The following is an 18,707-nucleotide window of genomic DNA, read 5'->3' as shown; positions in this document are numbered from 1 at the left end:
CAATTATTGATGCATATATTTTGTCCGTGTATCCTCTTCCCTTTCCATTCTATTCGCTTATATATTCGAATTCCTCGATCATTTTTTTCATACTTTCTCCGTCTTTGTTAAAAGGTAACCATTTATGTTTATGTTTAATTTTTAGTTTATTGTAATAAATTTATTTTGTTATAATGTATTTATTTAGTTGTATATTTTGTTCTAATTTTTTAAAAATATTGTCAGGTTATAATTTAATTCAACGGTTGAATTTGTCTTCGTAAGCAGTTAACAGGTAATTATTGTAATTATTTTCTTACGATTCTATTATTTGTTAATTTTGGTGAAATATAAAATTTAAAATGAATTTAATTTAGTTACAAGTTTTCTTTACGTATTTTATGCTTAGTTAAAATAGAATTTATAATTTTATTTAATTATCTTAAGTATAGAGTAATTAATTTATTTATTTTAAAATTATAGCGACACAATTTTTTGATTTTATTTTATATAGACTATAATTGTTTTTTGTTTTGCGTGATCTCTGCAATATTATATGTAAGATATAAGATACATTTGTGAGTTGTTAATAGTAAACTAAAAATACATAATTAAATCTATTTAAGAAAAAAATAGTATGTGAATAAAACTTCATGTATTAAAATCATTAGTAAGTATCATAGTATGTGTTATTTTTTTTTAGTTATTTAACTTCGTAATGATTTTTTCAAAGATTATATTTTCAATTATAAAGAATAAAATGATTAATTATTATTATATCAATTAATTAAGTAGATATATACGAATTAATTGTTTGAATTTAAGAATAAAATATATTATAATACAATTAATAATTTTGAATGTTAATAATTATTTCGACAAAGAATTATTAAAAATAATTAAAATTTATTAAATTATAGTAAAAATTTAAATATTATATTATTTATTACATTTTTACTAATTTTAATTTCCTAACCCAAAGAATAACTAAAATATATAAAAATTTTAAATTTGATAATAATATAACGAAATATGTATTTATTGTAATAATTATATATTTAATGTTAAATAAAGTTAGTAACTATCACAATATTATTGTCAAAAAAACAAATATATTATAATAATCAATAATAATAAAAATAGTTGCTGGATAATAATTACAGTAACTACAAACTTAATTATATTATAAATCTAAATTAATTATTAAATAATTTTTTGAATTTGTAAATATTTAAAATTGAAGAGTATTGTTGGAAAAAAAAATTTTGTCAAGATTTTTTTTTTTTTTTTGCTTACTTCTCTAACCTCGTTTAAATTTGAAATTAATTTATAATATTAGACAAAAATCATTAGTAGGCATGAATGTGTGTGTGTATTTTTTTAGTAATTTAAGTGTATAATATTTTGTTAACATATTATGAGTCGAATCACAAATAATAAATATTATATTAACCTTTAATTAACATCATCAACAATATATCATTTGCTGCTAATGAAAAATTGCATAAATGTAAAAGTTTTTATCGAATATGTCATCAGTTATATTTGGATATTAAAAGTAATTTAATTTATATCCAGATTTTATTAATTGCAGGATGACCGAAAATGTAGATAATGTGTTGTACTTGCAAGATAGACATATTTCGAATAATATCAATGCCGAGAACATGGATTCACTAATACCTCCACGTCGTTCCGATCGTTTTCTATGGGCATTGTACAGTGAAGGAATTCACCATCGTGTTCGCCTATGTTTGGCGCGCATGGGTTTTTATGGTATCTTACAGTGTGGACCAATAAAATATTATGATCATCACTTACAGCCATGGTAGAGATGACATCGAGAAACCCACACGTTCCACCTTCCCGTAGGCAAGACCACGATAACCCTACAAGACGTGGCAATGATTTGGGGTTTGAACATCGATGGCATTCCCATCACTGGTGTAGAGGTATGTGATGCATTATTTAGTATTGGGAATGATAAAGCCCCGGGTCCGGTGACCAAGCTCTTTCTCATTCTGCTCTTGCCTCTGTCTTCTGTCCTATCAAAGGAATTTATCTCCCGCTTGTCTTTGTCTCGCTCAATCAACTTTCTGGTGGAGGACCGAACCCACGTATGTGGCAAAATACGGGGATGACTTGTGGCTAGGGGTGAAAGGCCCCATTTTTCACCTGGTCCAAAAATCTGATGAGGAAAGGAGATCAGACCATCGGTGACCGGCTTTCGTAAAAGCACCTTGATTTTCGCTATGAAACCCGATAGGAATTCAGAGGCTCTCGCTTCATAGCTTCTTTCTAGAGCCAGAGCCAGGCGAGTTCATCTTTTTATTGCTTGAGCAAGGCGGCAGTCGGCCTTTCTGTGCAACAGTCCACCAGTAGCGGAAGAGAGGGTAACGCCCTGGCTAAACCTATTGATGGTAGAGGGGAAATTGCAGAGGGGAGAACGAATGGCTTAGGAATCGACCGGTTTCGAGCTAGATTTCTTGATTCGCTGGGAGAGAGTGGAGAGTCGTTGTACCTCACTCTCGTCTTCAATGGGGAGACATTATTCGCTCCAGACCCCCGACTAGGGGTTCTGTCACGCGGGATGCGATCCTTAATAGTTCACTGTTGGCGCTCCAGACCCCCGACTAGGGGTTCTGTCGCCCGAAGTGTTTGGCCTTTCCTTCTCCGCGCCCGCTCACGCTTCGCTGACCTATCGCGTCGTGGGAATCTGCCGAACAGTTCGGGCCAAATCCTGAATAAAGCTATAAAGCGCTGTTTGATGAGCCTTTGATCTTGGGGAAGCGTTTGCCGGGACTGATCTCGACGAATTTTAGTCTAAGATTGGTCCTTACCTGTCACCGTGGCACCCATCTTCAGCGAAATTAACAAATATTATCCGTGCCTATTACTAAAAATGAGTTGCAGCAACGCTGTTTATATTGGTTGGGTTTCATGCCCGAGGATAATAAAATCAAAGGTGGACACCTTTCCCTCGGCGCTATACGAAAGCACTGTCTTGATCATATGATTCAGGATGACAGCACAGATGACGACGTTGCAAAATATTCTCGTTGTGTGGCATTACTGATTATCGATGGATGTATGTTTCCGGACTCAGAAAGTTCTGCTGTAAAGCTTATGTATTTACCATTTCTTCAGGACATCGATAGAGTGAATACATATAGCTGGGGCTCGGCTGTATTGGCCTATCTTTACCGAGAATTATGCAACACATCCATGGAGTCAAAAAGCGATCTATGTGGGCCTCTCCAAATACTTCAGGTACAATTATACTTATATAAAATTTATATATGTTTTGGTTAAATTGTTGTTATGGAAAGTGTATATTTTATATCGTTGCAGATTTGGGTGTGGTCACGGATTACACTTTTAACTCCGGATAGGGTACAACAAAGTCATCTGGCATCGGAGCAAGTTGCCGATGTGCTTCAGGGACTACCGTTCCCACCTTATGGCGCAAAGTATTCTTCATAAGCACTTAATTTTTAATATGATTCTATTATTTATTATCAATGTCCTATATTGTCTGCTTATTCATATCATAGGTGGAAGCGTGGGTTTTCATGGGTGCACACTGTGCGTCATTCTGTTCGTGTAATGAGAGATATGCTTGATAGGATGGTAGACGGACAGGTAATTTTTTACAACACCTATTACTATAAAAATATTTTATAAATTGTTTTAAGATAAACATGTTAATATTTCTACTTTACTTTTTCGACAGTTTAAATGGACCGTATATGATATGGAGTCACCAGAGTTGTCTATGTACCTTGAGGGAGATAGAAATCTCCTATGTCGATCTGCATGTCCTCTGATAAATTTTGATATTATTGAAATGCACCGACCAGAGAGATGTCTTCGACAATTTGGAATGCGTCAGGGTATTCCCCCACCCGCCCCTAACTACGACATATTTCATAAATTGACACGACAAGGGCGACCTAATTACGATTGGGATGCATTTCACAAACAGTTTGTGGATATGTGGACTAATAGATATAATTTTGTCATGGGCGGAGAATTTGTCATACCTGGTACACCTGACACCACGTTGGAGTATATTAGTTGGTACCGGCGTATTTCTCATATTTTTGTATCTCCGACGCTGGTACCTACGACTATGGTTGGATATCATCCCATAGATGGAAGATACCGACAATCTTTTGTAAGATGTGTTACATTTTTTCCCTATTTTATTAAATTTAAAATAACTTTAATTTTTCTAACATGAACATTCTCTTATTTTGTTTATTATATAGGAACAACAATATCAGCAACAAGGTCATGTGTCTATGTCGCAACATCCAACGTGGACACAAAATGAGGGTGAAGCCGGAACTTCTACGACAAATCATCCCAGGTACACACAACATTATGGGGACCCCAGACCTTCGACAACAAATACTACATTCTATACTCCGCCTATGATGTCGAGTTTTAGAGGGTATGATCATAACTTTCACACCCCATATGCTGGTATTTTTACACAACTTCTACAAAGTGACTTTCGACCATTTATGCATGACATACGCCCTCGATTGAATATATCACCGATCCCATTTCAAGAATATTCTGATATACCAATAACTGAGATGTCTGTGAGTACGGTTGGTCCCGGCACAACTCCTGAACAACCACGGACAGAGGGAGATGAGGAGGAGAGGTATGGTCGTGGTCGCAGAACAATTGTAAGACCTAGTTGCGGCACTGGTGGTCATCGTTATCACCGTCATTGACAATTTTGTCTTTTGATTCCATGTACATATAAAAATATTTATGTTCTAAAAATATTTTGTTACTGAATTCTTTTCTTTTACAATATATATTTAAGTTTAGTACAAAATTTATATTTAGATATAAGTTTACGTACAAAACCTCATTTAAATATTCACGTTGAATTATAAAATCTATATACATATTTAATAGTATACAAAGTGCATTATTTTCTATTAAAATGTATAGTTAAAATATTATTACTAAATCTTTTTTTAAAAAAATATAATTCAAAGACAATTATATGATTGCAAAATATTAACAATTAAGAGATTGCAAAATATTAGAATTAATAATAAAATTCTTATAAGGCAGATGTGCAACATAAGTAGAGTTAATATAAAACATTTGATATGCAAAGGATAAAATTTAAACAACGAAGAACTTATTTTTATGATAAATTGAAAATCTGTAGGTTGCATATCCACGTAATTATCTCTCAAGTGTCACCTACTTGTTAAACCTGCATGCCTATCAGATATAAGACACACTCCTCTACAGCCTCGTATAACATATCGTGCAACATTACTTAAGAACCAATGCCAAGACTCGTAAGTCTCTTCATCGACCAACGCAAATGCCAGAGGTAACACTTGGTTATTAGCATCCAAAGTCACTGCAATGAGTAGTTTGTGCTTGTATTTCGTGTACAGATGTGTGCCATCTACACTGATTATTCTACGACAATGCGAGAAACCATCTACACACGGTTTGAAGGCCCAAAATACAAAGTTTAAAACTTGGGGATGGTCGTTTGGCCGAAGATGCTTCCACTGTACAATAGTTCCTGGGTTATAATTTGACAAAGCACCCATATATTTAGGAAGCAAAGAAACAGAGCTTTCCCATGTACCATATACGATCTCCACTGCTCGCTTCAAACTCTGCCATGCCTTAGCATACGATATATCATACCCATATTTTCCTTTGATACTCTCTCGGACATACTTGATCTCGTATGCAGGATCACAACGCACAATTCCAAAAAGTGTGCTTGCTACCATACTTACGTAAAGGTTATGGTGATCTATACCCACTTGGCTAGAAATGCATGTATGCTCCCCACCGTACTTCGTTATCATGAAAAATCCTATATTCTGTTTGAATGATGCTCGAAGTCCCCAACCACAGTTGCCACCTTCAGAAAAGTTCTTACACTTGATCTTCCATATTGTTGGAGAACTTTGGACAACAATATATTCACGTCTCGCAATTCGAACAGAAAAATCCTTCACAGATGCTATTAATTCGGTTTTGTTCTTGAAAACCGTTTTCACACAAAGTTCCGGCCTCTGAGGATCGTAAAACTTAGTCCGAGATCTAGATGATAGCCCAAATGTATCGGGAATTTGTTCATCATAAACTGTGTTGAAAAATTGAGGAATTTCACGCATAACATGACCATCGCGAGGAAAATTATGTTCATGTGTTTTCCCACCATAGTTTGGGACCTGCGATGATGTGCCCTCGCCTTGACGTGCATTCATCAATTGGGTATCATCTTCACGTAGTGTGTTGGCACGGTCATCGTCTTCCCCATCATTTGATGCAGCATCAAGCTCACTATCACTACTCATTACATTGCGAGAACTGTCTGCAAACGGATCATGCACCTCTGTAATATTTCCTGCGATTGTATCCAACATATTTGCTCTCCTCATATGATGATCCGAAGGCCATGGATTTAAATCCCATGACAGTGTTTCGTTATGGACCCATCCATGATATTCTCCTGTTGGAACCATGATATGGTGATCCTAATTGCCAGCTGTATCAATTCCAGAATACAATTGCGTACTACCGACGCCAATGTGATGTGCAGAAGTTTGTGCCTGCTCATTGAAATCTATTGTGTTCATACCTTGTGTTATCTCTGGCATGAACGACTCATGATCACAACCTCTGACGTCGTAAGATACTGGAGATGATTCAACATACATGTAAAAGCAATGTAATAACGGCGAATCAAACATGAATTGCAGACTATCATCATCTGTGATGTACACATGCTCTTCGATATGACGAGACATCACTTCATAAGAATATTTTGTTGACAGTTTAATACTGAATTGCGATGGGTCAATTTGTAGGAGACAATGCACTTCATCCAACAACTAAGAAAATGTAATAGAACGTGGGATTTTTGCGGGCCTAGTTGCTGGTATGCTATACCCGACCCTCTCATTGTGGACAACGACACAACCACCTATATAGAGCAATGCACTCACGACATCTATTTCTGTATTTAACAAAAAATATATAATATCAGCATCCTTAAAACATATATGCTACTACTGCTATTATTACTAATATTAGAAAGTAATTATCATAATTATTTTGCTATAAATTGTATTATTGGTTGATTAATTTTCTTCGGATTCAGACTTCATTTTTTTATTTTTTTGGACAGAAATCGTTCTGGAGACAAACTCAGGAAATAGAATACTAACCTCAATAGAGTAGGTATGATATTAAATCCAAATTCAACGAATTGGGCAAAAACCTGACAAAAAATTGAAATGTATAATCACAAGTCACACTTAAAAAATAAAATAAATTAATTTGCAAAAGATATGCTAATACAATAATTAAAAGTTACACGTAAGTGAATTAGAGACAATAATATACAAAATACAATTTTATTAAAAAAACAAATAAACAAGAGCTTTCAAATTTAAAATAGACTACAGAAGTACAAAAAGAGCAACACAAAAATTGACAAATTTTTAGTTTCCTATAATACTCTACAATTTTAAATAGTTATAAATTGAACAATATTTAATTGTGATTGATAATATAACTAATTTAATAGTTACTTTAATTATTATTAACCATATTTTAATTATTATTTATAATTATAATATATTATTTATTTAACAAAATAATTGTCATCGTTACTAAATTTTACTAAACTTTATTTAACATTAAAATTAATATTCAAAATATTATTACTATTTTAATTATTACTATAATTACATATTTATATTACTATTAAATTTAATTATTTTCTATACTTTAATTAATCTTTTAGTTATTTTTTGGGGTTGGGAAATTAAAATTAGTGAAAACTTAATAATTAATATAATATTCTAGTTTTTACGATTATTTCTATCTAATAGATTTATTACGCTAATCTACTTCTAGTTTCCCTTGGGTGGTATTATGATAAAATATAGACAATAGATTTAAGTACAACAATAAATTATGATTAATCTATGTATTTAATAAATACAATATGTAATAAATATTTTTCTAATTTCAACATTTATCACAAAAAAATACGGTCAACTAAAAGTATCCCCATAAATATAGCGCAATAAAAATAAGTTAATTGTTCTTATATTCACATACTTAATTAATTTTCTAATTACAAAAATAACAACAATTAAATAACAATTAATTATATTCACTGTGAATAATTAATTTATGACCGTGATAATAACAATAACAATATTACATCAATACGAATAATAATAATAAATAATATTATAAATATTATAATTAATTAAATTAATGATGAATAGAAAAATCATGTTGATATTTATAATAATGTTAATGGATATAATACTAAATTATATGTAATGACTTGATGATGACAACAACAACAACAAACAACGATCACTATCATAATAATAATAATAATAATAATAATAATAATAACAATAAATTATATTCATCATGCACATTTAATTGATGATCGTGATAATAATAATAACAATATTACCTTTCAACCGCATGTGAAATTAAGATAAACCGATAAATTGATAATCTGAAAAATATTACAAATCATTATCAGAATCATAATAAACAAATAAATATATACATCAAATAAAAAAACAATACTTATAATTTACCTTTTAAAACTAAGAAAGTGATATGAATCTGGCAGCATACATAAATAAATTTAGGATGTCCGAGCGATCTTGGATTTTTTTATACAATACACAACTTCATTTTTGTTTTGACACGAACAAGACGTTACGGATCTCGATTTTTTTTCCCAAACAAAAACTTCACAATATATTTTTTTTAGAGACACTGGAGATATAGAGTTTTTTTTTTAAAACAAAGAGACAGAAGTTATGAAACTTAAACTTGAATGCAAATAATTTTCACAGCCTTACTCACATATATATACACACACACGTGAAAGCTAGGCCGCAAATTACGGATGCACAGTATCAGCTAAGCCTGCAAATTGGTGCACAGTTCTGAATCCGGACAAGTCAGGTCCGGATTTAAAAATGTCTTTGACTGGTCAAACCTTGACCAGTCAAATTTTGACTAGATTCCCTTTTTTTTTTAATATAAAATCGGCTGGACCGCCGCATGGTCCAACCGATTTTTGAAGCAACCACACTTTAAAAAAACAAAACAAAAAGAAAAGAAATCCGGGACTCTCTGTCCCGGATTTAGCAGAGGTTTGCAGATACTCTGCAAATCTCTTCTAAATCCGGGACAGAAAGTCCCGGAATATTATAAATCCATAAATGTTTTTAAAACGCGATATTTTTGTTATTATTTTTTTAAAATATATTATTTAGAAAAAAAACCCAGCTTATTAGATAACGATTGAATCACGTAATCAGTGACGAACCTACATAGTCCCGAAAGAGTGCGACCGCCCCCTTGAAATTATAAAATTTTTAGTATTATATACATAATATATATTTTAAATATAAATTTAATTTTGCGACCGCCCCTTTGAATTTTTTTTAAAAAACTTAGTTCTATATATAATATATATTTTAGAATGTTGATTTAATTTTATATTGATTAGAATGATATTTGATGAATAAGATAATGATAAATTTATTTTAGACTATAATAAATTTGACAGTATGCTTTGTACTGATTCATATTTGTTTTTGAAAAATGAAATGTCTTTTATGCTTGAATGTGACATGAGAAATTTGATTCAGTTTACTCAATTTTATCCACCTGATTTCTTCTTGATGTATTTAATGCATCTTGAGTATCAACTTCATAACTTTATTTTTGACATGCGAAGTAACAATCGGTTCTCTAAGGCTGGGGGATTAGCGAGCTTACTAAAATGATGTTCCAATCGAATAAAGATCGATTATATCATTTGAGATATTTACTTTTAAAGTTAACATTGTTATTACTTGTTGCAACTGCTACCGTAGAGAGAGTGTTTCAACAATAAAAATAATCAAAATATCACCTCGTAATCGGTTGGAAGATGATGTGTTAGATGATGGTTTGATATCATATATTGAGCGTGATATGTTTGATACAGTTGATATTGAAATTATTATTCAACATTTTCAAACTATGAAATTTCGGAGTGTATTGTAAAATCATATGAAGTTAATATATGACTTTTTATTATACACTTTGTGGTATAATATTTTTTTTAATTTATTGAATTCGCCCCTCCTGATTGATAATCTTGGGTACGCCACTGCACGTAATATATATGATGCATCGATCATCAATGGCAAGTTGATTTCGATCTAATTAGCACCTTCGTGCTGTTCTAAATCCCAAATTCACCTTTTCATGTTGCCAATAATCACACGAAAGAGAGCTTCATTCTTGACTTTTCATCAAAATTCTGCGATTGTTGTACATAAATTAGAAAAAATTTAATATTGTTGACTAATATAATATAAATTAACAATGATAGCAAATTAACGTCCCTAAACTTCCCCCAACAGTTGATACAAATTCAGCGCAATAAAAAAAGGGCTAGCTCCAGTACTTTTGTATAAATATACGTACCTGGCCACATATATATAAACTTAGAATAAAATGTATTTTGGTACACGAACTATAGGTAAAATGTCATATTGGTACACGAACTATTGAAAATGGCTTAATTGGTACATGATCCAAAGAAAAGGCAATTTTACCCTTAAATTAAATTAATATTAGATTGATTAATTTTAAAATATCATATTTATTATAAATTAATATATATATATATATATAATGATAAACAATTTTCAAGTCAAATTATACAACAAATATTGTAATATATTGTTATGATAAAAATATAGATCACCGGAGTCTGTTGATCTTGTGTTTAAATAATTGAAACAATCACCATTTTAGTTTTTCAATATTTGATACAAAAATTTTCAACATTAAACATTAGATCATGAAAAAACAAATTTTAAAGAAAAAATTTCACTCATTGTCTCGATTTACATAGTTCTAATAACCCAAAATTTTTCCACTTGATTTAATAATTTACAAATTTATACTTTTACTCGCACTTGAATTAAATATTAATAAATAAATATTATTTAATTATATTTTATCGTTATTAAATATATTTTAGTCCTACATCCATATGATTTATTTATTGATTTTGTGGTTTTATTAATATATAATTTATATCAATTTTTTTAAATGGATAATTATTTACATTGATAGAAAAAATATCATTTCATTATATATTATTTATATTTTAAAAATATAAATAATTTATTAATGAGTATTTTTTTCATTAATAAATTATTTAAATTTTAAAATATAAATAATTTATTAATTAGTATTTTTTTCATTTATAAGTTATTTATATTTTTAAAATATAAATAATTTATTAATGAGTATTTTTAGTCCTACATGCATATGATTTATTTATTGAGTTTGTGGTTTTATTAATATATATATATATATATTAATTTTTAATAAATATGATATTTTAAAACTAATTAATATAATATTAATTCATATTAAGAGTAAAATTGACCTTTTATTTGGATCATGTACCAATTAAGTCATTTTCAATAGTTCGTGTACCAATATGATATTTTACTAATAGTTCGTGTACCAAAATACATTTTACTCTATAAACTTATAAAGTTTGAGATATATATAATTAATTTCTCTGAATTAAAAACACAAGTAGTTAAAAACAAAGATGACTTGTGTTAGCCCTGATTTTGATTTCGGAATGAAGCATGATGATGTCAAGTTTGTATCCAAGGACAACCCTTCTTTTAAGGCACTGTTTGGTATGCATGATAAGGGAGGATTGCTTACTAATCCTTCACTTATCATGCGTTTGGTATGCCTGATAAATATTATGATAGGCCCGCCCAGCCCGTATTCGGCCCGCACTGTAGATACTATTATTATTTTTATGGGGGATTAATAATACCTAATGGGAGGAGGGATGAAGGTTGATAAATTTTTTTTCCTATAATACCCTACAATTTAATTAATTGTAAATTTAAGAAATTTAATATTATTTAAATTTAATTTATAACATAACTAATTTTAACAGTAAAAAAATGAATATTCAAATTAGAATTCATATTTTAATTATAAATAAAATCATTTTTATATATTAATAAATTTAATTATATTTTTTGTGATTTGGAAATTAAAATCAGTGACATTTTAATAATTAACATAAAATATTAATTTAATAATATTTAAATATAATTTATAATACTTTAATTACTTTTCATCATATTTTAATAATTATTAATATACTATTTATTTAACAATAATATTAATATTGTTATCAAACTTTAGTTAATTTTAAAATTAATATTTAAATTATTATTAACATTTTCCAATAAATGCATATTTATATTATCATTAAATCATTATTAACATATTATAAATTTATAATATAACTAATTAATTTAATTACTATTCACCATATTTTAATATTAATATATTATTTATTTAACAGTAATATTGTTATTGTTACTAATTAAATTTAACATTAAAATTAATATAAAATTATTTATTAATATTATAATTATCAAAATAAATGCATATTTATATTATTATTAAATTTATTATTTTCTATTTTATTAATATTTTTAATTATTTTTTGTGGTTTGAATTTAAAATTAATGAAAATTTAATTATTAATATAATATTTAAATTTTATTTATAATGATAAGGGTAAAAAAAGTAATTTTTCAGTTTATCATGATCTCAATCCCGACATTAATCATTCACATCAAACATATCATTATTAATTTCAATCATATCCAATTCCTTCAATAATCTCAATGTACTTTATCCATATATTATCATATCCATTGAACCAAGCGGTGATGTTTTCGGTGCAGTTCCATTCATGTGGGAGACTTGTCCTGGTACCCCAAAATCAGGGGCGGAGCTATGATTTTGGTTGAATGTAGGCAACAATATATTATAAGTATAACACAAAAAAAGCTAAGTTTAATCGAGAACCATAAATAATTTATCTTAGGTACGAACACAAACTAGACACGGTCAGAAGGACATTTACTTGATGGAAAAATACCTTAAAAAATGACGAAGAACATTGCGTACAGAATCTGTAATCAAAAGTAAATTTGGTAGAAAATGTACACTCTACATTCGAAAAAATAAGCATCAATTATATTCACGCCTGATTGCAAAAGGAAAAAAAGTAGACCTAAAATTTGGTGAAATTGTGGGTTTCGTAAAGAATTTGAAATATAAAACAAGTAATATGAATTGTAATGGTTGTTAATCAAAATTCAAAGCGCATGACACTTGTGACTCGTGAGAAAAAATACATTGTATAAACTTTGCAGATGAGGTAAAAATTTGAATCTAAAATTTGGATCTAAAATTTATAAAAAAATTATTATTATTGTTTCTTTGAGTTTAGTGTGAACAACTAAACATATAAATAATAGCATATAAAAATATAAAAAATTTTATCTACCAATTATACATAATATATACACACAAACACTATATATTAAGTAAGATCATATTAATGACATACCAAAACATTAATAAATTTCACGTAAAGATTTAATTTTTGCATAAATTGCATGAAAATTTTCTATATTATATATATATATAAATTTTTTGTGCCTATCTATATATATATATTTATATATACACACACACAACTTTTTTTTTTGGGCCCAGTGTAGGCTACTGCTCACACTGGGCCTTAGCTGCCTCCATTCATGCCCAAAACATCCCCAAAATCTTATTAGCATTCCTCCTCTCATGCCTCCGCCCTTCTACTATGCCACCAATTCCGACAACTACTCCAAGAAGAAGTACTTCGGGTCCAAGTTGTTGCTGCACACTCTACTTAGGAGAATAATGAATCCCAACAAGAAGCGTAAGTCCCACTCTCCATCTTCTTCTCTTTCTAAATCGTCGTCTTCCAATTCTTGGTTTTCTGATTCAGGGATCATACCAATTATTGCAGATCTTCACAAGCCCGACGATTTTTGAGGTGGGTTTGGATCCATCGAGTATCCAGGCTGGAGTTTTCCTAAGGTCTTTAATTTTTCTTATAATTACTATAGTCTCTCTCTCTCTCTATATATACATATATATATATATATATACATATATATATGCCATATTAGTACTTTATTCATGATCGTATTACAAAAGCCATTGGGACAAACATGGGTTCAAACGGGATAGCCCGCCTAGCCCAAACTTTTTTTTTAAGAAAATATATTTTGTTATTGGAGAAATATGAGAGGATGAAAGACGACAGAAATATAATAGAGAAAGATGAGTGTCATTTATATGAACTAAACACATCTATTTATAAGGTAGAGGGATTAGTGTATAAAAAAAAATATTACAATCAAATCAATCACTTAAATATCATCTATATATAACACTCCCCATTAGATTATTTATAGAGAATCCAATGTTACCTCGTTAAAACCTTGTAAGTAAAACCCATTGGAAAAAATATGAACGAAGGAAAAAAGAGTACAACAATTGATACTCCATCTGATTTCAATCACCGAAGATCCTTTAATTGATTCATCTCTATATTGTGCACCAATTTCTTGAATGTTGATGTCGGTAATGCTTTTTGTGAATAAATCAGCTACGTACATTGTCACTGAAACGAATTTGTTGGACATCAACATCACCTTTTTTCTGATGTTCGTGGGTGTAGGAAAACTTTGGTGAAATATGTTTTGTTTGATCTCTTTTGATATATCATCCCTTTATTTGTGCAATGTAAGCAGCATTATCTTCAAAAATATTCGTTGGGTTATCTTTAATTTTTAGTGTTGGGGATCGAATATGTGTATAAAAGGGGGGAGGAGGGGTGGGTTGAATACACACTTAGTAAATTTTATGATTTAATGTAATATGATTAAGCAAATGTTAATCTGCTCAACCGATTTTTTTTAGATTCCTAGATGAGTAAAAGCTACTAGAGTAGTGCGAAAACAACTCTCACTAAACTAGGTGATAATAATGAAGTGTAATGTGATGCAGTAATGTAAATAGACACGGAGATGTTTATGGATGTTTGAAGATCAATCTCCTACGTCACCCTTTCTTCTTCACGGAAAGGATACACTAGAAGACTTTGGTTATTATAACGTCTTGTAATATATCCGATCCAAGTTAGGACTTATCAATCACCTAAAATGGAACTCTTAGATTTACACTGATAAGATTCTAAGTTCTTATAAACTTTTTTTAGTTGATGATGATGAATATCTAATCTGTTTGAGAGCTTAGAGTCTCAAATCCTTGTATCAGTAGATGTTCTTTAGACAACAGCTTGGATCTGAGTAACCCTTGAGTAGATCTCTTCGTAGATCAGATATGCTTTGAAGCGAAGGGTTGAGTAAGCGATAGATTTTTCAGAACAATTTCAAGTGCTCGAGTAAGTAAATCTTCGTAAAGATTGTTTCTTTCTTTTTGATATGCTCTGATATTTATATCAAAGCCTTCAACGTCTTTTTCTTTTTGCCAACAATAGGAAACGTCCTGTATGTCAGATAGCATTCTTTGTTTTGTGAAGTGCAGTCTGTTTACTTCAAAAATATCTGTACTAGAGACTTTTTAGTAGTCTATTAAATGTGTCTTCACATTAAATGTTATTAATGACCTTTCACCTTTTGTCAGACGACTCTTTAAATGCTTTGTCCTTTCTCATTAAATTGTCTTGTCAAGGATCCGTTACTAGGAATTCGTGATTTTATGAAGTCGGTAGGCATCCTTGAAACTTGTGAACTTTTAGTTGATCTTTATTCTGATTTCCGAGATCATTCGTACAGTGGTTAGTTGATATGCAGAGATCGGTTGACTATAAGCAGTTGATATCTTATATTTTCGGTTGTCATGCTTAGTTCAGCTGATATCTCGAATCTTCAGTAGATATCTTCCAGTGGTCAGCCGATGAGCTAGAATCAGTTGATATTATACATGTGAACGGCGGCTGTACTATAACAATTATGTATTGTTTTGTTATCACCAAAAGTTAGGATTCAACAGTTAGCATCTGCATGATTCTTGAACATGCTGGGTTACAGACCTCAACCATTGTTAGAGTAGGTGCCCGTCGAGCCAATGTGTTGGCCGATGGTACTTGAGAGAACTCTTGTATGACAATCTTTGTTTTAATAATATTTGACATTATTTAATTTGGCACATCTTTATCTTTATACCCATGCAAGCTGCATAGATAAAGCCCTTGAATATACTAATAGTAGAAAAAATATGAGATGGTCATGTGATAACTGTCATGAAACTCATATTTGGAATACTGTATATTCTAAACTGTTCTTAGTCGATTCAGCCGCCATAAAGAAGGATAAAGGCCGCTCGAGCTTGAGACTAGTATTTGCGATGTGAGTACCATGTTTCATTGGTAGGGGACATGGAGATGTCCAAGCATGCAAATAGGTGCTCCTTGTAGAGTGTACTGAACAACCCTCCCTAAAGGATTTTCCAAGTGGTTCTCACTTATCGAGTGGATAAGTCCTAGTTTATGGTTGTACACCATTAGTCCTATAACCCGGAACAACATGGAGACTCTATATGCTAGTGCTTCACTTTGACTTGTTTACCGACTCATCTGGGGTCATCAGGTGGCAATGTTGGGTGTTGTGACGAAACATATAGGAGTCAATGCATTGTAATCGGGGATTCACCGCTTACCTACGGGTATGGATATCCTATGTTATATCATGCATACGTAGCTTGAAATCTCTGATCAGAGTAAGTGGTAATTAAGAAAGGAGTTTCTTGAATTACACTTTTGATGCAACTACGGCATGACACATAGTTATCGATTCAATGACAACTCTCGATAAACCAATGGTTGTCGAATCGGTCGGGATATATGAGTTGAAGGGACCGTACTGTACGCTAACCATAATTGATTGGTTCTTGCAGGCACTATCATTTGATACCTAGGGAGTCATGTAAGCAATGCTGCTAGATGTTTACATGACTGGTTGGGTACTATCAGACTTGAGTTTTCTGACGTTCTTATTATCAATGTGTTGATTAATAAGAATGGAGCTATCTAGGGTATGCTCATATAAGGGACTTGTTGATCCTGGATCACATGGAGATGTGAACCCACTGCTAGTTGTATCAATGAACCATTGAGGGTCACACAAGTACTAGCTTTCTAGATCCCGTTGAGATTAAAATAAGTTCAATGTGTTGAACAACTTATAAAGGAGTTTATAAGTAAAATAAATTAGAAGTTTGACTTCTTAATTGGAGAATGAATGGAATAAGTAACTTTTAATTTGTGAATGTGTTCCAAGATTAAAAGTTGACTTAAAATAATTAGTTTATGAAAATGGTGATTTTCTAAACTATTATTTTGAACTTAGTTAATTAATTCAAGTGTTGAATTAATTTAACACTAGTAGAAATTTTAATGTACAAATAATTAAATTAATTCAAGTGTTGAATTAATTAAACACTATTGAGTCTTGTAGAGCTCAAATTAATATAGTGTTGTATTATTATTGATACTAGTGGACTTGAATGGGTTCAAGTTAAATTTAATTAATTGATTAAACTTAAATGGGTTTAGGTTTAATAATTAATTAAAAATAAGTTCAAATTACATTTAAATATATATATTTATATATGTATATATATATAGGCGTGTATATATATATATATATATGATATATATATGTGTGTGTATGGAATTTGAAGGGTTGTAAGATGGTTTGCAATTTTCCATGCATGCCTTGTAATTTTCCATGCATGTTTAATTGTACCCATTAAATCCTTAACCATTAATATATTATTATGAATAATATATACATACAACACACAATATTCCATTCCAATAATCCAAAGTGGCCGAACACACTCTCCAAAATTCTCTCCAATTTTTCTTTCATTTTGAGGGAGAATTAAAATGATATCTCAATGAAAAATCCTCTAAATATTCTAGTGCATATTTAGAGAGGATTTAGATCGTCTAGTCGTGGACCTAATTCGGAGGCTCGAAGAGTTGAATCCATTTTGAGCAAGGAGTGCTCTTGGAAGCTTGTAGATTGAGTCTACCATTTTTCAAGAGCCTAGTTGTTTATCAACTTGGTTGGAGCCATAAATCAATCTTTGAGATTGATAGGTAAAATTCTAAACACCCTATGGATGTTTGAGTTTTTAAATACTACACAAGTGCTCGGATTTCTTTTAATAAAAATTTTATATTTCCGCTGCGTTTCCGGGCACGAGTTAACCGATCCCCTTCAGTGGTATCAGAGCCTAGGTTACTCTTTTGTGTAGTATTTGTTGGATATTATGTTGAGGTCAATTTCTAATCGCATGAGAAAATCAATATTTTAACATTTAGGAAAAATTTTATAAAAATATTTTTTTATTTTCGGGCAGCCCTTGGGCTGCCCGAAGGTGTCCTAGGGGCAGCCGTGGGCTGCCCCATATTTTAAATAAAAAAAAAAAAAATTTTTTTGGCCGGAATCCGGCGACGGAGTTTCGGTGACGACTATGACGACTTGAGTTTTTCTAAAGGCGTTTTGGAATATCATGTGTCATAGACCCTAAATTGTTAAATATATTATAGTTGATTTTTATGAAAAAATTAAACTTTATAATATGTGATTTTTCTCATAAAATAAATAGTTAAAGTGTGACTATGATTATTTATAGTAAATTGTGATTTACAAGAAATTCAATTATAAATAAATTAATTTGAAAGTAAACAAAAG

The 18,707-nt window shown here is 30.6% G+C and overlaps 1 protein-coding gene and 1 long non-coding RNA gene across 3 annotated transcripts; both read left to right on the top strand.

The window, feature by feature from the left end:
- LOC140893094 (uncharacterized) lies at positions 1–1,776 on the top strand. Of its 2 annotated transcripts, none has more exons than XR_012153019.1 (3): positions 1–114; positions 226–274; positions 1,574–1,776. It is a non-coding gene; the product is annotated as an uncharacterized lncRNA (long non-coding RNA). The 2 variants fall into 2 exon arrangements; XR_012153020.1 differs by having other exon boundaries at positions 1,558–1,776.
- Positions 1,777–2,881: 1,105 nt separating this feature from the next.
- LOC140889629 (serine/threonine-protein phosphatase 7 long form homolog) lies at positions 2,882–4,727 on the top strand. Its single transcript, XM_073297348.1, has 6 exons — positions 2,882–2,944; positions 3,127–3,249; positions 3,331–3,449; positions 3,534–3,621; positions 3,713–4,156; positions 4,251–4,727. The coding sequence occupies exons 1-6, from the start codon at positions 2,882–2,884 to the stop codon at positions 4,725–4,727; spliced, it is 1,314 nt and encodes a 437-aa protein (XP_073153449.1).
- The last annotated feature ends 13,980 nt before the right edge of the window (positions 4,728–18,707 follow it).

The sequence above is a fragment of the Henckelia pumila genome, chromosome 3 (assembly GCF_033568475.1).
Source record: "Henckelia pumila isolate YLH828 chromosome 3, ASM3356847v2, whole genome shotgun sequence".
Classification (NCBI taxonomy): domain Eukaryota; kingdom Viridiplantae; phylum Streptophyta; class Magnoliopsida; order Lamiales; family Gesneriaceae; genus Henckelia; species Henckelia pumila.
The sequence above is the reverse complement of the archived record's forward strand: the minus strand, read 5'-3'. Positions and strand labels throughout refer to the sequence as shown.

What these genes read in the sequence shown, in the direction of transcription:
- LOC140889629 (XM_073297348.1), top strand. Translation starts at nt 2,882, where the DNA reads ATGAGTTGCAGCAACGCTGTTTATATTGGTTGGGTTTCATGCCCGAGG. An exon ending in CGAGGATAATAAAATCAAAG is followed by an intron (nt 2,945 to 3,126) that starts GTGGACACCTTT and finishes CCATTTCTTCAG; the next exon opens with GACATCGATAGAGTGAATAC. An exon ending in ATAGGATGGTAGACGGACAG is followed by an intron (nt 3,622 to 3,712) that starts GTAATTTTTTAC and finishes CTTTTTCGACAG; the next exon opens with TTTAAATGGACCGTATATGA.